This window comes from Pungitius pungitius, chromosome 8, assembly GCF_949316345.1.
Source record: "Pungitius pungitius chromosome 8, fPunPun2.1, whole genome shotgun sequence".
NCBI classification, from domain to species: domain Eukaryota; kingdom Metazoa; phylum Chordata; class Actinopteri; order Perciformes; family Gasterosteidae; genus Pungitius; species Pungitius pungitius.
Window position 1 is genome coordinate 3,140,383 of NC_084907.1, and position 24,853 is coordinate 3,165,235.

General features: G+C 44.3%; 1 protein-coding gene across 9 annotated transcripts in view; it reads left to right on the forward strand.

The window, feature by feature from the left end:
- Positions 1-827: 827 nt before the first annotated feature.
- slmapa (sarcolemma associated protein a) overlaps positions 828-24,853 on the forward strand; it is a 32,565-nt gene continuing 8,539 nt past the window's right edge. For 2 of the 9 annotated variants that reach the window (XM_037489872.2, XM_037489870.2), the window contains exons 1-14: positions 828-1,270; positions 2,174-2,600; positions 12,217-12,364; positions 12,834-12,906; positions 17,682-17,718; positions 19,440-19,502; positions 19,767-19,862; positions 19,950-20,021; positions 20,104-20,244; positions 20,329-20,466; positions 21,075-21,243; positions 21,436-21,486; positions 22,425-22,559; positions 23,780-23,845. In XM_037489872.2, coding sequence (XP_037345769.2) covers positions 2,403-2,600; positions 12,217-12,364; positions 12,834-12,906; positions 17,682-17,718; positions 19,440-19,502; positions 19,767-19,862; positions 19,950-20,021; positions 20,104-20,244; positions 20,329-20,466; positions 21,075-21,243; positions 21,436-21,486; positions 22,425-22,559; positions 23,780-23,845 — 1,387 coding nt within the window. In that variant the 5' untranslated portion in view covers positions 828-1,270; positions 2,174-2,402. Of the gene's footprint in view, positions 1,271-2,173; positions 2,601-11,514; positions 12,127-12,216; positions 12,365-12,833; positions 12,907-14,468; positions 14,761-17,681; positions 17,719-19,439; positions 19,503-19,766; positions 19,863-19,949; positions 20,022-20,103; positions 20,245-20,328; positions 20,467-21,074; positions 21,244-21,435; positions 21,487-22,424; positions 22,560-23,779; positions 23,846-24,853 lie in introns of those variants that run through there. The other 7 variants (XM_037489879.2, XM_037489874.2, XM_037489873.2 and 4 more) reach the window with 6 other exon arrangements.

Genomic DNA, 24,853 nt, shown 5'->3' on the forward strand with positions numbered 1-24,853 from the left:
GCCCCAAATTCCCAAATAATAATAATAACTTAAACTTACTTTCAAATGGGAAAAAGTTAAACTCTACAAACCGTGGCTTTGTAATTATGAATTTATGTAACACACAAGAAAACAGCCCCTCCTCCAAAAGGCTGTGTGTTATTGCCATCTAGTGACCACAGCTGGAAGAAGATAATTTAACTGTATAATTTACTTTTGTTCATTTTGACAAATCACAAAAATATTCCAGTAATATTAAACTATTGCTTTTACATTTGTAACATACATCTAACTTGTTAACATATATGTTCATGACTTGGGCCTTCTGTCTGTGATTAAACAGTGCATTCTGTATTACGTGGATGTGAATGGAGTTATTACAATATATATTGTGCGACATATTTTTCATTAAGACGTGGCTTCCATATGATTTAATCTTTTACCATCACAATTAAAATACTTTCCAAACCACTTTGTTTTATATGCATTGACAAAACCTGGGACATTAACTATTACCTAAACATGTTTAGAAATAGGTTAAATAAACGTTCATGGTCGTATGTACTATATGTTATATTGTACATATATTGTAGTATTGTATTGTATCCATTTTAATGCAGTATACGGAATTGTTTCATTTGAGATCTTGACTCAGTAATTCAAATTTCTATGACTCATTAACGTTGAGTATTTTTCTTCATCATTGTCAACTTCTTGTGTCTTTTTTTCATACCACAAAAGGGAGTTCACTATATTAACGTGAGCGGCAGAAAAGTCAACGTTTTTGATTTATTTATTTATTCATTTCTTCTATTTTTTTTCTCGAGTCAACCGATGAAATGAGCTCATCGGTTCGCATAGTTGATGTAACGCGGTCCCTGAACGCACCGCGCCTGTCTGCTCTTTAGTTACAGTATGGCGGCTCGGACTTGCGGAGGAGGACAACTTCTTATAGATTCTTCCCGCAAAACTGTAGGAAAGCGGCGGCGGCTCTAACTCCCGGCCGGTCTTGGTATACACGACGGACGACGACCGCGCAACCTTTGGCTTGTACGGAGAATTTGTATCCCCCCCCTCCTGGAATACAACCGGAGCTTGTGTGATGCAGGAGGACCCGCATTCAAGAAACTCCCCTGATTTTTCCGCGTCTGCCCCGGACTGTCAGTTAGCCGGCTAGCTGCTCGGTAGCTCACCACCTCTTCATGCTAACACTCCGATGTAGCCAAAAGGCGGGCTAGCTTGCTGCTTTTATTCGCTCCAGGAGACAGGGATGGCATTTCGCCTCCATCCGGTAAGCGAACTGGTTGAGGCGGGTGGGGAAAACACATTTGGGCACCTGGTTAATAAGTTTTGTCGGCACTCCTTAGCCTAGCATAGCTTACTGGTTCAACGCCAGAGAACGTTGGCCGAGAGTTAGCGCTTTGCCCGTTCGTTAGCGAGCTAGCCAATTAGCATTTCAGTTGCACAAGAAGCCCTGCTAATCCCTCGTTCAGCCCGGCTGAGTGTTCCGTCGCGTCTGCGCCAACGTTAACACATTTCAGACGAGTAGCGGACACCGAGCAGCTTTAGTTGTCCCCATTTGCCGCAGACGTTAAACAACTCGGGGATGTTTGTTTTTATGGTCGGCGTTGACTCTTGCTAGGTGTCGTTAGCGACCTTACAGGTGTTCTGTAGAGGGAGTGGTGAGGCTAGGTAGCTAGCCGCGCGCCCTCCCTGTACCGGGGCGACAGCGTCACTCAGATTATGGCTGTAAATGACGATTAGATTACAAACGACGCGGTGATAAACGTGTGTGTGTGTGTGTGTGTCCGTCCTTAGCTTGCTGACTTAAACACTGAAAGCGCGCATTGATATTCTTAACTGCCCCCGACGGATCGTTTCTTCTGGTTCATAACCCGTTCGACTAGAAGTCACACCTGTGTGAGCTCCTGGACATCCGGAAGGGGACTAACGTTAAACATGCTGGAATAGTTTGATGGACGTGGGAGGCTGTTTTCCAGGCTGTCAGTGCTATACTCAGTCATGTCCTGGACACATGCCCCCCCCCCCCCCCCCCCCCCCCCCGGTCTGTGCATAGTGTCTGCTGTCCGATATACTAGTGTTATGTAGTGTTGGTGCACTGTCAGTGAGGGGAATGTCTTGTCTTTTTTCTACCTGTTGGTTTGTTTTTTATTTTGATTTGTTTCAAACACAGGAGAGTCTTGTTGAATCGAGGTGGGAAAGCGGTGCAGCCCAGGCTGTGCACAGTGGACCATGTTTATTAGTTAGTGCCTAAGAACTTAAAGGACTGACAGCTCTGCATACACACAGGCAACGGATATTCTACTTCATTCATTGGGGATTAGCAACACAAGACTGCCACTCTGGATCAAGAAAACCTGCCCCTCGCGTCCGCTTGGAGTAACACTCTTAAGCCAAAGTCAATGCCTTCGGCGCTGGCCGTGTTCGCCTGCCGACCCAACTCGCACCCATTCCAGGAGCGCCATGTGTACCTGGATGAGCCAGTCAAGATCGGCAGGTCGGTGGCTCGGTGCCGGCCAGCCCAGAACAACGCCACCTTTGACTGCAAGGTGCTGTCCAGAAATCATGCACTGGTGTGGTTTGACCACAAGACCGGCAAGGTAAGAGAAGATGATTGATATTAACCTGTCATTTTGTTCACAGGGCCGCTCTTTTTCTCTAGCGTTTGAGAGGAATTGAGGTTAAGGCTTTACGCTGACGAAAAGTCATAATTGAAGAGTTGAGACATTTTTCCCCATGCGTCGCAAGTAAGCAAGCCTCTATGATAACGTGTTGGACCACCTCAAATTAACTCCAAAAGTTATTTAAATTGCCAGTGACTCTGCCACACATGTACTGTTTTACATCTTAACGCTCGGAAGCAACTCGCGACCCAATACATTTTCACAGAAGTATAGAAAATGTTTATTGGATTAATTTTTTTCTCCAAATATTGGCCCATTTTGTTCTGTGCCCAAAATTTCTAAAACATGTTTTAATATCAGACTTAAGTTGTTGTTTTTTTCCTGGGAAAGGTCAAAATCATTATCTTTATAAAGATCCTTTTTCGCATTTCGGCTACTTAAGTGCTCAAAAAGCAAACCAAAATCTCACCCTACTCTTCCTCATTCCTGTTGCATTGTGATTGTTGGCTCATTAGCTTGATGGGGGGGGGGGGAGACTTGGTTTTAAACACAAATTAATTGCACATATCTACTGAGGAATGTCCTCCGTTCAGGACTACACTTTCTTTCTCTCGGCTAACAAGCCGTACTGTTGTTTCTTTTTAATTCCACAGGACTAAGATTAAATCAGATGGATCAGGTCAGTGCGACGTAGCATCTGTCCTCGTGTAGCTTCAGTGCGTCTGCAGTTTCTCTGTGGAACAGGTTGAACAACTATGGGATTAACCAACTATGTGGCATGTCTTGAAATACCCCCCACACACACACACACACACACACACACACACACAGCGTAAGCTATTTATAATGACACCGGTAGCATCATCCTTTCCTCGCTTAAGTGATATAAGCACACGCACATACAGTATATTGACAAGCTCTAAGGATTCAAACTGGATAAATAGTTTTTAATTTATGGCTCAGATAAAGGCTGAGCTGGTACTTTTGTCTAATGAGCCCATAAAATAACCCAGAACTAGTCTGATGATACGAGAAAGATTGTTTACACAAATTAGTTTAGCCGCTAGTAAACTTCTTCAGACTCTAAGCTTTTATACTTTTTACTATGAAATGCCTCATTTGAAGTTCAGCCATCAACTGGTTCTGAACATTGATTCGTGTTTGACGCTTTTATGGCTTAAAAGAGCAATTTCCTCTGCCCTTTTTACGCACACACTAACCAAAACTTCAAAACCATAGGTTCCTCTTGTAGAAGCAGCTGTTGTGTTTGTAAGATAAGTCAAAAACCAGCGTACGGTTTCACTTTGCTCCGATGGATTGAAACGCCAGCTCATTATTTTCACCTGAACCGTTCCGCGTTGTGATCTGAATACCAGTAAGTGGAATGAGGTCAAATGTTGATGGAAACGCGTGTTTAACTTCAGGTGTTGACACTTTCTGATGGCGTTTATTCGGCAGGTTTGACCTCCGTCATGTCTGTGTGTGGCGGAAAGAAACGGGTGTGACCAATGAAACGACGTGTCGGCTCATTGATTAGGCACATTGCTTTTATTATTGATGTTATCTTTCTGTACATCAGAGCACAGTCCACCGTGTCTACTTAAGACGGGAAGAAGTGCGCAAAGATCCGTCTCTTAGATCGCTGGAACAGGCTCACTTCTCGGCCTCTACTTAGGCTGCTGGAAAAATTCTCAACATGATGACATCATGGCTTTTATATTTGGTCTGTTTTTATTGTTTTGCCAGACTGAAATGTTCCTTAGGAGTGAGCCCTGCGACACTGATTAACTACATGCTATGTACTACATGCAGCCTCCCCCCTGGGATCGTTGCCTTGACACAGACTACCGCAAAGGAAGGATGAACTAATTGACAGCAGCACAGCTGGTTGGGATGAGTCTGAAGGGCTCGAAGAGGAAATACTGAAGTAGGCTCTTGTTCAAGCGGCAGCCATCATGGGAAAATTAGATCAGACCCAGCCGCTTGTCTCTGAACCCTAGAAGTCCTGGGACCTCCGTTAGGGAACCACCGTGCTAGAAAACCAAAAGATCCAGCCAATCAGAAAGTTCAACCACCGGAGGACGGATGAGATGTCAGTTCTTTGTCATTTTACTTCCAGTTTTCTCCCTGACTTTTAGAAATGGTTCCCAGATTGTAATACAATAAGTATTTTCATGTTGCTTGAATACAAGACAAACACTATAACAGTGCTAGTTATTGGAATTGTTTCCCCTTCTTGTTATTGGACGTTAGATGCAAAGAACTCCTGTTTGGTTTAATAGGGTCCTGAAAATAGTCTCCAACACATGCTGTCTTTGCTCATGTTTGAGGAATGTTTGCTATAAACTGCAGTGGCTAATTACGGAGCTTAAAAAAAAAAAAAGCTTTCAAGCTTTTTATTTTTAATTATTGTTCGATTGAGAAGGACCCAGTGGGTCTGGAGCTGAGAGAACAGTGAAGGGAAATCCTACACCATTGAGACGGTCCAACACAGTAGGCCACACTGAGTAACAATAATTTGTGTTATTATTACTTTCTGTGAAGGTGAGCAGAACAGATTTATATGTTCTGGAGGACGTAGTTGTGAAGAAAACTACGAGACACAGATCCTTTTATAGAAAAATGATAAAAATCTCAATTAATCCAAGCCGCTTGTCAAATGGCTGGTGAGTGTGTTTCCTACCGGCAGCTTGGCTCAGAGTTGAAAGGTGAAATACTCGGCTAGTGAGCGCGCATTCAGCTGAAGTGTTGCAGCTCTGCAGGAATCGGTGCCGCAGCTAAATCGGTCTTCTCTCGTCCTGCTTGTGGCCCGCGATGCGTCGGGGTCTGAAGCATCGCTCCGCAGGCCGACGTCACGGCAGCTCGGCCCAGGAATCACAAAGTGAGAAGAATGCAGGGGGCGGGGGACTAGTCATTCATACTGTAATCAAAGTCTACGAAGGTCTGTACAGCAAGTAGGTACCTGTGTGGAGGGAATATCATGGTAAAAGCATGGTATTTTATAATTGTAGTGTTAGTTTATTAAATATATTTTTTTATAACGCTCATTTATGCACAGTTGAGCAGTTCCTTTAAATGACAACATAAGCTGCTGTTTGCTTAAACCAATCCTCTTAAAATATTAATTCAACTCTGATGCTAATTTTAGTGCAAAGAACTTGTATGGTTCATAATTTATTGACATATTTCATCAAGATTGAAGCTGAACAGAGAAGCATGTGTTGCAAATAAGAAAAGCACCGTAACAAAGTACTTTTGGAACGTCGGTGCAGAATGTAAATATTAAATCTGCAATGATCCGTCCCACCTTAACATTCCTTGTATGGCAGCGACAGGCTGTGTCTTGCACTGCTGTGGGAGTGTGTAAAATGTCACTCTGATATGTGGAAGGCCTCGTTGGCTGAAATCTAGTATGGAGCAGCCAGCACATGTGTGTGTGTGTGTGTGTGTGTGTGTGTGTGTGTGGGGGGGGGGGGGGGGGGTTAGCAGCTGGGATCCGGGGGCATGGCCACAAAGCAATGGATATTAATTTTATGATCTGGAAATAGTTTTATCCGCAAAACAAAGTTTTCTCTGACAGATACCAATTATTTTACAAAAAGGAGCTTGCCATCAATAATAATCACGAAGATTAGTAACCAGCATCATAGCCATCAGTGTGGGCCCATTTTCCAGCTCTGTCCTGCTGTTTCATAACATAAAATCTAGTCAACATTTGAATTCCTGGGGGATAAATCCTTTTTCATTTAGTGGTTATTTCCTCCAGGTTGGAACAGACTTCATAACGAGGCAGTGTTGACTTAAAGTCAAAGTAAATATACTCAAGGACTTGAATGCATCCATGCTGCCGTCAGACCAGGCAGTCGCCATCTTGTTACGACACCCCCCCCTCTTAAGCAGATGAGTCATCACATTACTGTTCAGGTGAGGCCAGATATCCCAGGGTTTGCATCCATTTTCTTTTGTTTTGCCGCCAACACTTAACGACATCTCAGGACTTTTTGACAAATTCTCGCTGACCACCGTTACTGACGTTACTTTATTTAGTCAAACACGGCGGGTCGATGTTGCATTAACTGGCAGCAAAATGAGACAATCAACCTCAGCGTAGGTACGGTTGAAAGTACACACATCTAGCCGGTACCTGTGGACGGGGACGGGGGTGTTGTCTGGCATCGGTGTTCCACGACATGATAATGGCGTCATTCTGAATACCGACACGGCGCAGGAACGGCAATCCACGATCAGGCGATCAGCACGTTTATTTATGTCTCTGGGACGAAGGAGTAAGACACTGTTGGCAGGACGAGGGGCGACTGTGCTCTGCCATCGTGCACGTGTGTGTTCAGTGATTGCAACGCTGCACCCAGACACTGCGGGGGGCGTTATGTCAGTCAAGTTAATGTTTATTTATGAAACCATACAGAGTTCATTATCTAATAAACTAAACTACCCAGCTCTGCAATTTGTTTAAAGCCCTCTATATGACTTGGTGACGGATTCCATGAATGAATAACAACTAATATTAAACCGCTCTTGTGTTAAGTTGGCTAATGTTATTAGCATCCTACTTTTGTGTAGGATTCAGTGATGCCCTCTAAGCTTCGATGTCTACTTCCATACACAAGCCTTGTGTGCCTCGTTACGGTAGCTGGCGGAGGATTGGACAGTTTTTTTTCAGCAGTAGAAGTACAACTAGAACAGGTGGAAATAGGTCACCAAGGATGTCAGAGGTCACTGCTCGAGAGGGAGGGGTTTCACATATTCCTTCCAGCAGAAGCTTTTCTTTCCTTTCCCTTCTTCCGGATGCGTTCTTATGGTCACAGAAGGACGTGGTGGAAGCGCTTCAGAGGGTCGGCCTGTTCACTCTGACCTCGTGTGTCTCTTCCACTCCAACCATCACGTGGAGCTCCATTCCTGCCTAATGAGCGACAACGCTCAGGAAAGATGAACCTACCGAGGTGTGATGGATGGAGAACATTATCCAGCCGGGAGGCAGTTTGTCAGAGGAACCGGTCGACCGGGATGAATTTTGTCTGCCCACCGATGATGCAACCCCTCCGGAGCCTTCAGCTTTTCAACACTTCCTCAGACAGGAAGAAGGACGCTGTCGACACAAACGGCCCTCCGTCTCCACCAGAACACGCGGTGCCAAATCCAGGCACGCGAGTCCATGAGTTTCTGTTTACCTTTTAAAAATATGAACACAACTGCAGCTGAATTATCCTGCGTTCAAGGAAGGTCTTTCTCTCTCTAATTAATTTGTCTTTCTCTCCCACTGCCTGCCCCCGCCCCCCTGATGTTTGTTACCTGCATCCGGTCTGAGCCCCCCCCCCTGTTATTTCAGTATGTCAGAAATAGTGTTTGACTAACACGTAGGTAAATGGAATTATTGGAGCCGACTCGGTCAGCAGGTTCTCTATTTGAAAGCATGTGGCCCGGGACATCCCTGCTTTGAAGAGTCAACATGGAGCTGCTGATCAGGATGCTAAAAATACATCGTTTAGACAGATGGAAGAGAGAAGCTGCCTGAAAGGCTCCATGTGTGGAAGGAGTTCACTCTCTGGCTCTCTCCCCCCCTCCCTCTGCTTTGCTTTTGTCTGCTTAACAACCTTGTTAATGGAACCGGTTTATCGCTCCCGTCACGACCAGCTTACCTCCAGCGTGACTGATCATCATTTTACCAAAACATGGAGAGAATCTTACGCCTCAGCTGTGACCAATCATTTGACATCCAGCTTCACAAAGGGAGCGGCCTCATACTTCTGCTGTCATTGATTTAATTATTAACGCCACTCTTGACTTGTGATTTGTTGGTCCGTTGCTCTTTGGTCTGTTCAGTAATAAATTACTGAATTTACTACATTACTACTTCAGGTGTTCCTCCAGTCTGAGCAATTGCTCTACATTCACAGTACTGCCCAATTCCTGCTCTCATTGTTTGCTTTTTTCTTTTTGTAAACATGATTTTATTTTTGACAAACTTTCCAAGTTGACTAACTTACCTAATTTAGTTGTGGCTATATGAAAATGTAAAGTCATTATATTCACAGTACCAGTCAAATGAAGTGAAGTTTATCTGTGCAGCTGATGGTTTGCTCTGCTTTCAGATGAAGGGATGCAGTGTTTCCCAGAGAAATGTGCTGTTGGTGGGTGGAAGTGATGCAGGAATGTCAATGGTGTCGGAAATCCGTCACTTTAGAAGAATTCACTCCTAATCCAGATTTCTTTCCATTAATTTTTTGAGAGGATAAAATTATAATTTTTTAATGTGTTATTGCACATTTTCATTTAGAGGATAATGCAAGTTGAAGTACTTTGTTTCAATCAGTCATTAGGATACACTAATGTACAGGAGGAGAACTGCACTTGTTACATAATTGTTTGTGGGGATTGAACTTAATCACTAATGGCTGCAGGATTACTGTGGAGGTGGAAACACACACAGACAGACAGACTCTGGATACATTATTTAATTCAATCATCCAACTGTCAAACATGGAGACGGACACAAATTTGCCTTATCTGTACACGTGTCGTTCTGTCATTGAAACAGGAAGAACATCCCCCCCCCCTCCCCCTCTTAATGAGGAGAAAGAAAAGGATGAATCCTAAGCGAGCAACAGAGGGGGGTCCTCTATCATGAATAAATAACGTACCCAAACAGTCCACTCAAACAAAGACGATCGGCGTCAAACGTTGTTTTATAGTTGTAAACGTCCGTCACAATTCACTGACCCACTTCCTGCTTCACCTTTGACCTGCTGTACTTCCTGTTGCTGAGTGCTGCCTGGCTAAGGGACAAAAGACGACTGAAGTGTAGTAAACAGGACTGCGTTGTCCCCCTCTTTTTGGGGACGGTAGCTAGCGGTGCGATGCGATGCTGGCATGTGGCAGGCCCCCCCCCTCATAGTGGATGACTGGCATTTCAGCCGTCATCCATTGTGAGGGAGTCAGTCTCTCACTCACTCAGTCAGTCAGTCTGTGATCTGCTTTGTTGTGTCTATGTTTCATCGGGGGAGATCGGATAAACCTCTCTCTCACTCAGACGCACACACACACACACACAGTGTGGACACCAGGAGTCACCTGGGTAGTAACGTTTGAACCGTCGCTCGTGCGTTTGAGGCAGCGGTTAGCAGTCACTTTGCAGCGTAGTGCTGAATCACGGTTGCTTCATATCCTCATCTGCCTTTTTTGTTTTGGGGAAACCGAACAGGACTTCCTGAGCGATTCGTGCGCAGAGTTTTGGTGTTTTTTTTTGTATTTTTTTTCCCCTTCAAATACTTAGTTTGAGATAAAACCACAGCTGTAACCGACCGAAAGATACCGAGAGCCTCTCCGGAGCTCAGTGGAAGGTAAAAAGGCTCTTTTGTCCCCTGCAGTACGGGAAAGTGAATGAAAGGACGGTGTAGCAGTTAAACAGGATGAGACTCAAGGACGCTTGGAGACAGGTGGACCTTCTCCTGTTGGTCCAACGCACCAAGTGAAGCTGCTTCAACTGGTTTCCCGCTCCTTTTGATGAATGGAGGAAGTGCTCTCAGTGTTTGACAACCTCGAAGGTGAAGTTGGGCCACTTTTTAAAAACTGAGCTCATGGGCAGAGAGCCTCAGCGCGGCCATGTTCCCTATAGAAGTTTTATTTCTGATGGTGTGTTAAAGCAGGTGATGAACTGTGGAGAAATGACGCTCGGGTTCGCAACGTCGTTACAGCTGTTAATTTCATCTGACCGAAACGAAACCGGGATGATTTCCCTAACCTTCACAGGCCTACAGGCTGCCATGGCAACGCAGACAACAATGAGCTGAGGGAACCTGGAAACTCCTTTTTAAGAATTAAGTTGTAGGATTAACTTGGCAGGAATTAAACATGTGGCTTTTGTAAACTATGAAAGAATGATGCTTTTGTTTTGTGTTTTTTTTACCTTAAGTTTCATATAAATGCCCTGTTTATAGTGGCCAGCTTAAGTATTGTCGGAGTCCAGGCTGAAGTTTTTTTTTTTTTTGGTGTGATTTTTAGCTGGAGCCTCTGCATGGAGACCCCTGCTGTGCTGACACAGCGGTCGCATTCAGAGGACTGAGCGAGGCGCACAAGCCCTCAGTGTTCTCACGTGTCTCTTGGATATGATTTATCAGCTGTGTCACGTCTCTGTGAAACGATTTAATGAATACAGACGAGGGACTGAACAAGCACTCTGCTGCACACAGGTGTGTGTGTCTGTGTGTGCGTGTGTGACTGACTGACTGACTGGTTTGAGAGCCATATCTGAGGTATATGACGCATATTGTGTGTGTTGCTGGGTGGAAAGCTCTATAGTTAGGTCCCTCCCTGTCTCCAGGTTACCACGAGAGGGGGGAGGGGAGGGGGGGTAGTGAGAATGAATCGGTGCCTTTTTGCACACTGCAGTTGGATGAACACCGGTCCAACAGTCCGTCTCGGCATCTTTCTTCTCCTTCATCTCCTTTGTCTTTCAGTCCCTCCTTTCTCTCCTCCGTGTTCAGTCTGTCTCGTCTGACTCTCTTTCTCTGGTAGATCGATGTTGGTTTTGGGAAAGATGAACCCTCGTGGATTGAGAAACAGGCCTCAGGCAATCAGATCGCAAACTGTGTGTTTGTTTGTAGTGACATTTATACCTCAATGTGTCTGCGTGTTCATGCTTCAGGTTTCTGTTTTTATTCTTGTTGCCTTGTAATCGTGTTAGTCTGTGTGTGTGTGTGTGTGTGTGTACACCTAATTTCTGTGAATATGTAATTGATTTCAGTGTTACTTTTCTGAATATGTGAATGAAAGAGTTGATTCTTGCTGCTTGTGGTTTTCTGATGTTTTTGTTGTCTTTGTGGTTTTGTGTGACTAATGTGTCGAAGTGCTTTTAAATGTAAAATGCTTTATTGTCAGTGTTATTGCGTACTCCCTTGTGGTAGAACTACCGTGGAGCCTCTGGATAAAATAGTGAACTGAACTCTCACATCTGTTTGCTGATGCTGCATTTTGTTTGTGAATGTTTTATTTCTAAAACCTCCCCAGATAAAAGCTCTGCTCTCGTTGTCTCAGCGTAAGGGAAACAACCCGAGGGGGGGGTAGAGGATATTTTTGCGCATCATGTGTCATAAAAGCCCCCCCGGTACCAGACATAATATCAACGTACATGGCCCAAACTGTCGGTGCCGGTCGTTTCCGGTCAATAAGAATAAAATGCTCAACAACTGTTAGAGGGACGTCGATGACATCTGGTCCGGATATCCATGCTTCACAGAGGATGAAGACCTCTCACTTTGATGACCACCTCTGTCCCATCAAAACCGTAGACCACCAAATAGCCTCAAAACTAAGAAACTTCCCATCACCCTCTGCTGTACTTGGTGTTTGTTCATTTATTTGCGTTGACCCCCAAACCTTTCATGATAATATTTGAGCTTGTCAATCACAACCTTATCTGCATCTTTGTAATAGAGCTTGAATGCGCCATGCAAGTGAACACAACCTCTACTTACACCAAAATAGGGTATTATTATTACTGTTTATAGTCTCTCTCTCTCTCTCCTGATTGGAAGACTGCTTGAATACGATATTGATTTGTTTGCGTGTGTGTCAGTTCTACCTGCAGGACACTAAAAGCAGCAACGGCACCTTCATCAACAGCCAGCGGTTGAGTCGCGGCTCGGAGGAGAGTCCGCCCTGCGAGGTCCTCTCCGGCGACATCATTCAGTTCGGCGTCGACGTCACTGAGAACACGCGCAAAGGTACAAAGAAAATATTCAAATTGTTGTCCGAGACCTTTTGTTGTATGCTAAGAGATGCCGAATGAGGGGGAACAGCCTCTGTGAAACGCTCACATTCGAGCCTGAAATCATTGCACCCGACTAGCCTTTCAGGCGGCCTGAAGGCGCAGCTTGCTAAGGTCACAGACTGCGTAGAGCAGACATCTGGGTCAGCGCTTCAGCTCCACTAATGATTCGTTCTGCAGTCCCAGTGGGCATTTAACCTCCACCCATGTGCGGCTGGATCAGTTAAAATTCCTGCTGCACAGTCTTTTAATACAACTGTATTTCTCGATTTATTGTTTACTTTGTACGAACATTACGCCTTGTACGATTCAAGAATTACACTTTTTAATAAACCCATTTCAGCCTTATCCGATGACGTAATGCCGCCTCGGTACTGGTTTCGCGCTGTGCATTAACGTGCTGGTTGTGCGTCTTGTGTTTCCAGTCACCCATGGCTGCATTGTGTCAACAATCAAACTCTTCCTACCCGATGGGATGGAGGCACGCCGACGGAGCGAGTAAGCATTCTCATTGGTTTGATACTTTGTGTTGAAGGTTTGATTGGCGGTTCGGCACAAAAAAAAACTTTAATGAAAGAGCTTTCTTTGGTAAAAATGGATCTCTGGTTGCTATCAAGAATGCTGTTACTGCTGTCTCACACACACACACACAGCCTTCTGCTCCCATAGTGATGTGATTAGTGTCAGTCTAGTTGTTGATTAGGACAGCCATTTGGTTAATGAGGTTTAGGGGAAATGTTGTGTGTGTTCATTTTATTATCTTTGTGATCCACCACATATTTTTTTCCGTCAGTTCAAACCATCATTTGATGTTTACACAACTTCATGCCCAGTGTTGAAGAATGAAGGACATTATTTTCACAAACGTAGTACCACAAAAGTATGCAGACCATCAGCTGACCCAGCGTGGAGCTTCCTACTGTACTCGGGAGTCCCGTGTGGGGGTGTGTGTGTGTGTGTGTGTGTGCTATGTATCGGTGTGTGTGTGTGTGTGTGTGTGTGTGTCGGTGTGTCGGTGTGTGTATGTGATGCTGGTTGGTGGGCGCTGCCATCTGCCGCCTGGCTCCTGCTTTTAGTCTGGAAAACACGGACGAGCACGCTGACCTGCGTGAAGCCCCGGATGTCAGCTCTGGAGAATCAGGCCTTGATTTCCTAAACGCCGCTCAGACGTTTGAGAAACGCCTTTGTTGTTCTCGTGTGTCATCAGCTGCTGAACGTGTGCTCAAAGACTACAACAGAAGAATGAGCACAACATACAATAAAAAAATAATATATTTATGAGCAATGAAATAACTAAAAATGAAATAACTAAAATACTTACTTTATTGCTAAATAGACAAGAATGCCAATAAGAGTAAGTTATTAAAATAAATGTTCAACTAAATAATAGTTTTGACCAGTTAGTGACTTAATAGTATTTGGTACAATAATTATATTTTCATAAGTTTAAATACATCCTTTAGCCCTCCCTTTTCTTTAGACTTTATGTCTAAAATAGCGTTGTGTATTCCAGTTATTGTGAAACACCTGCTGTGACATCACAGATGGGGCGTGGCCAGAGACGAGCAGCAGCCTTCTGCCTCTGACTCCCGTGTTGAGTCACATTATTGCTGTTAATGCTGAACAACACAACAAAAAAAAAGAATTGAGTTAAAACATCACAACTGTGCTTCGGATGATGTGTCTCACTCTTCCAGTTCCTCCACAACAAGCTTCTCCTATCTGCTGAAACATGAAGCCACACACGTGACTGAAATGTAGAAGCAAAACATGGTTTAACCGCATGTTTTTATCTACAATCCCTGCCTTGTCCATGACAATGGCTCTCTCTTGTTTTCCTTGTTAGCCTGTTATCACCTGACATATTTCCTCAAAAACAAACACACACACACAGTCGAGGGTTTAGAGTCCGTGTTTCACTCTCAGAACCGTTTTGCTCTCCGTGCTGATTGGAGCTTTTGAAGGCCAGCTTGTAGATTGATAACCCCACCCCCTCATGCAGCGCCAGGTTAGTTATCCAGCGCACCCTTTCAGCGTCCCCGTGGACCGTGAAGACGGGGAAGAACCATAGCTGCAGCACAGAGGGGGTGGAGCTACAAGTTAAAAGAATATCAGCTGCTTTGCGGAGGAGGAGCTAGAGGTGGAAAGAAAGTTTGTTATGGGTCGACTTCACTCGCGCTGTGGAAAAGTAGAGCGAGAACGGCCGCTGGGTCTGAAACTCTGAGGGAAAATTAAGTGGGGAGTAAGGATCCATTTTCTCACAGGGGCAGCTGAGACAGAGAGGGCCCAACTGTGAACTTTGTCCCGTGACAAATCACCACCTGACACGCAGACAGGAAGAAGAGCTGACAGGTAACGTCTCCGTGGTCCACGGCCTCCACCGGGAGATCTTCTTCTCTTCTAAGGCTCCGGCGACGTGCATCAGCGTACAGACTCGGTGTCATGGAGCCTCGAGGCTGTTGGGATTAGAAGGGGGATGAGCGTTCTATCGTAACAAGGCCGGAACACACACACACACACACACACACAGACGCACACAGCTTGTGTGTTGTGCTCAGTTGGCTGTTGGGTTCATGCGTTCCGTCTGCAGATGTAAACATGAGACCGAAGCAGCAGCAGCTGTGCCGAGAGCATCTTTTACTCCTTTTCTTTGGTCTCCTGAAGGAGTCATTGTTTTATAAAGAGGTCAGAAAGGATCCACGGAGTCTTCCAAGACGAAATCCGTCTGTGTTTTTATTCTTAGATCTCACCATCTTTAAATCTTGGGGCGGGTCTTTAGTCGGACAAAACAACCAATTTGTTTGATGCTGGAATCTTTAACTCAAGTTCCCTTCTACAGTCTGTCAGACTATTCAAATAATAGTTATTTTAAGACCATTGTATGTCGCTTATGTTAATATAATGTTAAAATTATGCAATTTCACAATCTTTAAAAAGCAATGAACTTCCAGTTCTTAAGAATATTTAAGCATTGTGAAACCTCAAACTGGACAACCGAGGCTCTTTGGCCTCTGCCAACAAAAATATGCAATGTCTGCGCAACGCTCCATTCTTCTGCTGGTTGTTTATTCTGACGTTGAAACAAACAAAAGAGGCAATATCGTTGAATTGAACTACTAGATGATTTCTCTATGGATGGAGGGAAATTACAGATCTGGATTTACATTTTAATTTGGTGCCATAATTAAACTTAACAATGTCGTTCTGGCGCCCGCCGAACAAGAACATTTTAGACAAATGTCACTTCATAATCAGAATGGTTGACAATCTCGACAATGACGTTCATGAACGGAGCTGGTGAAATTAAAAGGATGCTGTTAAAAATAAAAGGTGACATCATCACCAAAGTTGAAAATATCCAACGTGTGACCTTCGCTGTGAGGGGACCTTTTTGAGTGACACAACCGCTGCAGGCGGACATGGTGAACAAGTCAGCGTTATGCAAAGTGGTTGCCACGGTGATAAATTAAAGCGAGTCAGTCCGCTGTGATTGAATGAATTTGGTAAAAATAAATTGTTGAAACGCCTCGGTATAATGGATGCATTGACAAGAGTCCTCTTTAGGAAAGAGCGCGACATAAGAGCTTAGTCGCTTATTGAAAAGAAAAGATAATCACAGAAATGGCTTATCTGGTGTCTTTATACTTTGACTTCTTTGAAAAAGTTTTTTGACGTAACATATTTTACGGTTTAAAAAAACGAAACATTTTATAACATACAAACGTTTTTGTGCATGTTTTTTTCAAAAACATTTTTCGACAGACTATTTTTTAACTTCTTTTTCCATTACATTATTCGACGTAACATGTTTTGACATTTTTTTGATCTTTTATATTTTTGACTTTTAAATCCACCTTTTATATTTTAAATCCATATTTTATAAACATTTTTCAACTAACCACTATTTCCAGTGTATGTTTTTGACAATTTTTAAAAACTTTTTTTGACCACATTTTTTTGAGCATGACATTTTTTATATTGTATTGAGACTTTTCTAAATATATTTCGACATTTTTTTTTGCCTTATTTTTTTGTATATTTTTGACGGCTGACTTGTTCCCTTTTTTCCCATGACATTTTTTTTATCTTCCTTTTGTCCTCATGCAGAAGACCTCCCACACACACAACATGATTAAATACCGTGGACGCTTCCTGTGTCGTGTACTCTGGGTTTTATCCAGGTGGTCCGGTGTGGGAAAGTACAAACAAGCATCAATAAATGGTGCACAATGTGGTGTAAATATTAAAGCGACCGTCTTTTCATGTTTCGCTGTCTTTCCTCCTGTAGAATCAGTCATCATTTAAATGACTGGGACTTAAATGACAGAAGGCGGTGGCATGTTGGAGGAGCTGCTTCCACCTCGCCTACTGATTGCTTTGTTACACATTAACAGAGATTCCTGAACTTCTGGATTATCTTTTACACTAAAGCAAACCTGTGTGACCTCGTCCTGCTGAGTGGGTTGTGTGTGCATGCAGGGGTGACACTGCGGTGGAGTAGTTTCCCCTTCATGTGTCTGTCTGATTCATGTCAGTCTTGTTAATTACCGCTCCGTGTGTGTGATCTAAAGATGGATCTAAAGTTTGTTGACGTCATTCACAGCGCTGACCAGAGGCCTCGTGCCGCTCTGTGCGAGTGACACCCTAATGCCGCTCTGCCGTCGCACTTTTAGCTCACTGCTTGGCTGGCTGCGTTTTGGTGTTGGAGACGCTTCCACGCGGATCCAGCGAGTGGAGAGCCGCTGCGTTGTTCATCTGCTGGACCGACCCGCGTTCATCTTACACAGACGGGAGCTAACCATATTTAGATTTTGTGACACTATCTTTTATCCAAAAAACCCTTTTGATTAATTACATGCAAAGGTTCATCGCAGAACTGTGTTCATATAGCACAAAAGGCGCGTTTAGGCTTATGGTCGTGTTACTTCTTGACAAAACGCAGCCCTAACTCACAGGTTGGACAAACCCATTTTAAAAGGCGGACCAGTCAATGACAAAGTGGCATTGTCACTCCTCCAAAGCATTAAGGATCCAGAATGAGAACAAATTGATCATTTTTAAGCAAAGGAAGCGGGAAGCCTTCTGAGTGACGTGGAGTAACCACGTCAACGGGCTGCCATGACGGTTTCAATCGCACACGGGCTTCAAATGTCACAAGACCTTTAAGAGTCTTATTTTTTTTTCTCACTCTGTCGCCGTGGTTACTCTGTGTCCTCTCTCCTGGCTGTTTCTATGGTGACAACCATGTTTTCTCCTCTCTCCTTCTCTTTCAGTGTCATCCAGGCTCCGTTACCACTTCCTGTAGACAAGGTAAGAAAGTGTGTGTGCGCGTGTGTGCGCGCCTGAGTGTTTTGTTATCCTGTGTGCAAGTTGTTGGTGATTTTAACGTGTGCATGCTCCTCCATTACTGAGCAAAGTTAGTATGTGTGTGTTGGGTAGTTTTCACACACAAGTGCGCACAAACACGCACACACACACACACACACACACTCGGGAGTAGTCAGCTGATGAAGGAATGTAGGGATTGCTGCTGGTGTCAGCCGCTGCACTAGGGAAGTAATTCCTCTGCTTTTTCCCACAGTTCACGCTTATTTCTTTGTAGTTCAATGAAATACCCTTTTTTGTTGGCCTGTGACATATACTACATATCTGCTCTTAATGTAATTAAGACGATTAAAAATGTGTCGATGGCGCTCAGTATTTTTGCATTCATTTGATCAGAATGATGGATGCCTTATTACTACCCAGCCAGTGGAGGCTCTCATAAAGCAGTGACGTCATTGTTCTGTAGCAGAGAGGGAGACTACTGAGTCACACACTCTGTAGCCTCCCCCTCCCTCTCATCTCCCCCCACCCTGACCACACGTCTCCTGCTGCAGCGTATCGTCAGTGACCAAAGAAACCTCCGTCGAGGAAAAGTGACTCTTTAACGTCAGTTTGCAGGCTGTGTAGCTAATTAGCTGAACAGCATGTAAACATATATGTAAAATGTATTTGTTTTTACTAAATTGTTCTAACTCAACGTTAAGTAACTTCCTCATTCAGTCAATATACAGTTGTTTTTATTTAAATGATGATCTAGTGAGGTGAGCCAATCGGCTTTCACTGTACAAAGATGACATCATCATTCTGCAGCGGACTGAGCCGGCTTCTGCCCCGTATTCAGTCCATCAAAACACATGGCGCCACACTACACTGTGATATTTGCAATTAATCCCCGCTATACAAACCTCTACGACACAGAGCCCGCCTCCTTATTAAAGCCCGTACTTTACTTCCCCACATGTAGCATGTTAGCTCTCTGTTAGCCGCCTCGCCCCGTTCTGCGTTTCCCTGCAACAGTGAGAACAACGGGGCCTCTCAGTGTGACCTGTCTGAGGAATGTAGGCTGAAGCTGATGGTTACACACACACACGTGTGTGTGTGTCAGGAGGAGCTGTGATTAGATTTGTACCACTTCTCTAACATAATTAAGAGTGTTAAAGCAGGATCCATGTGCCTCCTGGATCTCTCACTCACTCTCTCACACACACACTCACACAGGCATCACTTAGACTTGAGTTGGAACATCTTCAATAAATTGAGCGACTGGTTCTTTTGGACTAGACTACGTGTACCAGTGGCTGTCTCCCAAGTGGGTCATGTTGCACCTGCACAGTTCAACATTTTTTGAGAACTACACTTAAATGTTCAGAGGGTCGTCTGACTCTCGAGTGCAGCACACAGATGGAGTCTGGGTCAGCGCAGCATACAACAAAGACATCCAGACATCCCGACACCTCTGGGTGTAAAGGGAAAAGAATCCAGTTTTGGGGATATCTTTAGTATGTTGACTTATTTTAAGATGGACACATGATTGCCTCATCCACCTGGCTCACTGCTCCACCAGCTGGACAGTTGCTTTTAAATGGGACCCTGTAGTGTATTTTAAGCCTCTGACTTGCATGCGTGAGTGCAGGAATGCTTCTTCTAGTCTTCAATTCAAGCACTGAAATGTACTGCTTACAACAATATGTTTATGTGTTTTCCAGGTTGCAGCCAACACTCCCAGTATGTATTCTCAGGAACTGTTCCAGCTCTCCCAGTATCTGCAGGTAACACACTGACACCTACTGGTTATTCTGTGGAACCACATTGTTGATAATGAGGCAGTAACGTTCATGTAATAACACAGTTGTAGTGTCAGAGCGTCTTTGTTCCATTGATTGACAACTGACCTCATTATACAACATCCAGCATTACCCATTATATTATATAAAAAATTGCCATAAATACTCATTTAAGACTAATCACCCTGTTAGCTTCACTGCTAATGACTGATCGTTGTTGATGATCTTCCTTCTCCTTTTCCCACCAAGGAGGCCTTACACAGGGAGCAGATGTTGGAGCAGAAGCTGGCCACCCTGCAGCGTCTGTTAGCCAACACTCAGGAGGCCTCCGAGAGCAGCTGGCAGGTAGGAGAGACCACCATCATACCATAAAGAGAATTCATGTATTCATCGCTGCATGCCTTAAAGGACAAAACGTGCCCCCTCCACCAGGCTCTGATCGACGAAGACCGCCTGCTCTCCAGACTGGAGGTGATGGGCAGTCAGTTGCAGGCTCACTCTAAGGTAACTACGGTAACCGCGTATCTCCGGTGAATAACTGTTCACTCAACGTATCGACGTGAAATAAGGGCGTGTTCTCTGACAGTCCCAGACGGAGGACGGGATCCGTAAGGAGCTGCTGGCTCTGCAGGAGGACAAACACAACTACGAGACCACGGCTAAGGAGTCCCTGAGGAGGGTCCTGCAGGAGAAGATCGAGGTGGTCAGGAAGCTGTCGGAGGTGGAGGTAGGACGCAAGCACGAGCTCACGTTAAATGTCCCTTCCCCGGATTATTGTTTAATTTGCTCCCTCTTTGTGTGGTGCCCTCAGCGCTCGCTCAGTAACACGGAGGATGAGTGCACCCACCTGAAGGAGATGTCCGAGCGGGGCCAGGAGGAGCTGAGGGAGCTCGCCAACAAGTACAACGCCGCCGTCAACGAGATCAAAGAGCTCACCGACAAAATTAAGGTTACTATAATTTCATGAGTACTTTATTATCCGTGAACTTTAGATGGATCTGATACTTGTAGCACTTTGCTAATGATTAATAATTGTTGTGTAAATCTTTTATACATGTTATTTGGATGGCCGTTAGGTTGCATCTGATAATGTTTGTTAATCTTAACTCGTAGCGTTTAATCACGTGTTGCATACTGTTTGTTAAAGGTTTACAAATACTTATGTAACATTAGAAACTCTTGATATGGTATATTTACATTTCATAATTGTCTAACGGCTGTTTCTAATTATAAATTAAATTCTGCGGTTTTGGTGAATATAAATATTTTTTTTTTACACAAACAAATGACATGGCACTAAATATATCAAGGCATAGTATTGCTATAAAAGAGAAATATCATTCATTCTTTTATTGTCACATTAAAAAAACTGAAGCTGAATTAACTAAGTTATTAAAGCTCCCAATAAAAAATTGTGACCTAATATTGGATTTAATTATGTAAATTCAATGATGTCATTACTTTGTCCTCTCTGTCTACCCACTCTTTTATTCCTGTCCTCTTCCCAACTTTTTCTCCCTCCCTTGCCTTCTCCCTCCCTAATCACCTCCCCTCCAGGCGGCAGAGGGCCGGCAGGAGGAGCTCAGCCAGCAGGGGGCGTTGGAGAAGAGGGAGTTGGAGCTGCGGATCGAGGAGATGGAGGAGAAGGAGCAGGTTCTCCAGGCCAGCATCGAAGCTCTGCAGGCCGACAACGACTTCACCAACGAGAGGCTGGCCGCCCTGCAGGGTACACACACACACACGCGCACACTTAACTCATTTAACATGCTGACACCTGGCAAACCATCAATCAATCGCCAATCGCTTTAACATTAACACAAGCGTTACCATAACAACTGCTGGGTGAGCAGGTTACACAGGGCTCAGCTGGGACTTCCTGTCAGTCAACGCTTCTCTCTGCTGTTGTTGTTGTTTACAGTGCGGTTAGAACAGCTACAAGAGAAAAGCATAAAAGAAAACAACAGCCTGGGTGAGTGCACACGTCTTCGCTCTGCCTCTGGACGCTCGCTGTCTCCGCCGCCGTTTGTCCGTCTGCTGCCGCTAACTTCCCTTGGTCCTCCTGCACCGATGAGGCATGACACTAACCTGCATGCCGCCCATGTGACTTCCTGTCGCTCTTTTTGTTCGTCCGTCACACTGAAGTCCGGACTCTTCTCCTTCTGTTGTGGCCTCTTGACTCTCGGGTGTCCTCTGGTGGTTGAGGGGGACGCGCAGTGTCCAGGTCTCAAGTCGAGGTGTCTCTCTGACGTTCGGTCCACGGAAGCTCTCGGGACATTTGAGGAACCTCAAACACGTCCCAGCTGACTGTTGCAGCCGGTCGGTCGCTGTTAATGAATCATCAGTCGTCTACATTCAAACGTTCAAAACACCAAAAATCACTTTGGATGTTGGATCACGAGCTTTATTGGCATGCAAAATACAATTCTATTCCAATCGTCAATAGTGGCTAGTGATTTGCATTTGATGATTGACAACCAGAATATTGAAATCAAACATTCCGGTCTACAAACGAGACGATTTAGTAGCAAAGTCCCGTTGTGTTAAACGAGGAGTGAGAGAAGGATCGGTCCGACCCGGCGAAACTCTGTCGAACCTGCAGCGCTCTCTGGGGGGGGGGGGGCTTTCGCATTATCTGGGTCGTTTCCCTGGTTACCAAATTGTCCCCTGCTTGTTTTGTTTTTCTTCTCGGGGCGGGGGGGTTAAGAAACGAAGCTTCTGGTCGCTGATTGACTACCTGGGTGTTGAACGAGGACACGGAGTACATATGCTGGCTCACTCCTCCGCTTGGTGAAGGAACTCGCTATCGTTTGGATTCATGTTTGATTCTGTACGTGTAGACATACACATACATATGTGTATATATACATATATATATATATATATATATATGATCTGGTCACACGACAGATGAGGACACTGTCTCCCATGGACCGCTAGAGGAGCCTGTGAAGGACAAACCAGAGGAGAGCCCCGAGGAGGACGAGGAGGACGAGGACACGGACACCGATGACGGTGCCTTTGGAGGAGATGAAGATGTTGATGGTAGTTTGATTGTGACCGTGGCGGACGTCTTGATTCGTGTATCTCACTCCAGCGGGTCCAAGATCTCCGCACAGTTCAGAAAAAAATCTAATCTAGATCAATTAATGGAGTGTTTTCCCACGCACGTGCATGGAAAAATAACATTAATTATTGCACACTTTTTCAGGGGGGTCATTTTGGGGAGGTGGGCAGCGCCCACCTGTTATAATGGTAGCGGAATCACTGCAATACAACTCTAGGGGTCCGTTGACCTTTCACCTCAAGCAAACCTTAATTGAATACGTTGAGTGTGACTGAGTAAGCCGAGGCTCCAATTGTATCTTTTTCCATGTTGTTGTTCGTTACCATAGTAACCTTTTCACATCAAATCACAGCCTTGTAAAACGTTCCAACCACAAGCACAAGGACGGGGATGAAAGGCTTTCTTGAAGCTCTGAGCTCTTTTCATCCGATGGACGGAACATACCGGAAGAAATCCCTAAAGCTCAAAGGCTGTGGATGTCAAATCACACCACGGCTTTTGTTCACCATGTCCCTCCATGGGTGTCATAATGTGATATATTGGAGGGATCCCCGGCATTTTTAAAGTTTTTTTTTTATTTTAAGTGCTCGAAAGTGTCAACCCAGGCCTCTAAGCATTGGAATGGCCATCATATATACTCCCATGATCCTTTTCTCAGCCCTTCTACACTTTCACAAGACTTCCTGTATGTCCACTTCCTGTCTGCTGTTGTGGTGTCTTTGATTTTTCTGCCCGGCCTGTTTTTGTATTTTGATGAAGCATCGATCCGACTGTGCAGTCCTCGACCTCTTTGTTACTCTTTGCTCCGCCTCACTTTCTGCCCGCTCGTCTGTCTTTGGATTTTTGCTGCACCGCACCCTCCTTTTGTACAGATTTGGGTTTGATGATTTTTTTTATTCTGCTCATTAAGTCTACAAAGTAAAAAATGAGGTCTTCTGCACTTATTATATTCATGTTACACCTCAGAGTCTTATTTTCTCATTTACCTCCAATACTTTCTTGGAAGGATGAATTCAGTTTAACAAGTATTTCCTCTTGTTAACGTGATAAAAGAGTGGCGATTCCAGCTTATGAAATATTATTATATTATTCAATCACATTGTGGCATTGATGAGCAGAATCATTTAAATCTGAACGAATACTGAGCTCCACTCTTCATAGTCGTCTCAGTAATGTCAGCGCTCTGTGTTCCAATCAGACAACTGTCACGTTAACAACAGCGGAGGAGACTCGACTAGAATGCAACAGTTGATTGAGTGTCCGCGTGAGTACAATCGCACATTCCTGCTGCTGCTGACACACACACACACACACACACACACACACTGTCACATGGAAGCAAAGATCCCATTGCTGCAAAGAAAAGAAAAAAATACATGCTAAATTAAAACTACAAAAATATTAAGTCAACTATCACTACAAAATGATCAATACATTTGAGATAAATCAAATGTTTGACTATTTTCCAACGTGTACTTGTGACAATGTGACTTAAGAGTAGTTGGTATCTTTGGTCATGTTTGATCAAAGTGTCAATAAATGCCGACTGTACCTCATTAGGCAGAGACCAGACAACCAATCAGAGAAGAGCAGTCTCTGATTGGTTGTTTTTCACCGGTGCCGGGAGAATCTCCCAAATGTGACGAGAAGAGAGTCACACATTACTACCAGGACACAGTGACAGAACATCTATCTACAGGCCTAACCTCTTGATGCCGTGTTTCTTTTCATTTTGAACTCCATCCAATTGAAGTTAGTAACTTATTGTTGGCACACAGTGTAAAAAAAAATTTCTTTGGAAAGGTAAATCACGCGATGTTTTATCATAATTAGGTTTTTATTTTTCCCAGCATGCCACCTGGTATCCATCCGTCACTTTTTAAACTCAAACGTGTTCAATGTGAACAAGAAGATCTTAAAGATACTTGTCACTCTTCTTTTGGGGCTTTGGTGTTTTTTTTCCGGATGATCACTTTTTCTTCTGGTGTTTTTTTCTGTCGTCTCCTTATTTTGTTTCTCCTCCCGTCTTTTAGCCGCTATTGCCACCGGCAACCGATTCTTCGGATGCAGATTGTCTAAAAACGAGCATTCCGTCATTTCCGAGCCTTCGTCCAGCTGCTGAGTGTAAACGAGTGTGTGATCGCTGCGCGTTGTATTCACGGTACCGACGAGGTTTTCGGCTGACCTACTTGACATCTACGAAGTTGGAGGCAGCTTCGCGTCGATCAAAGTCGGTTTAATCGCTGATGTTCTTTGTTTTGTTTCTCCTCCC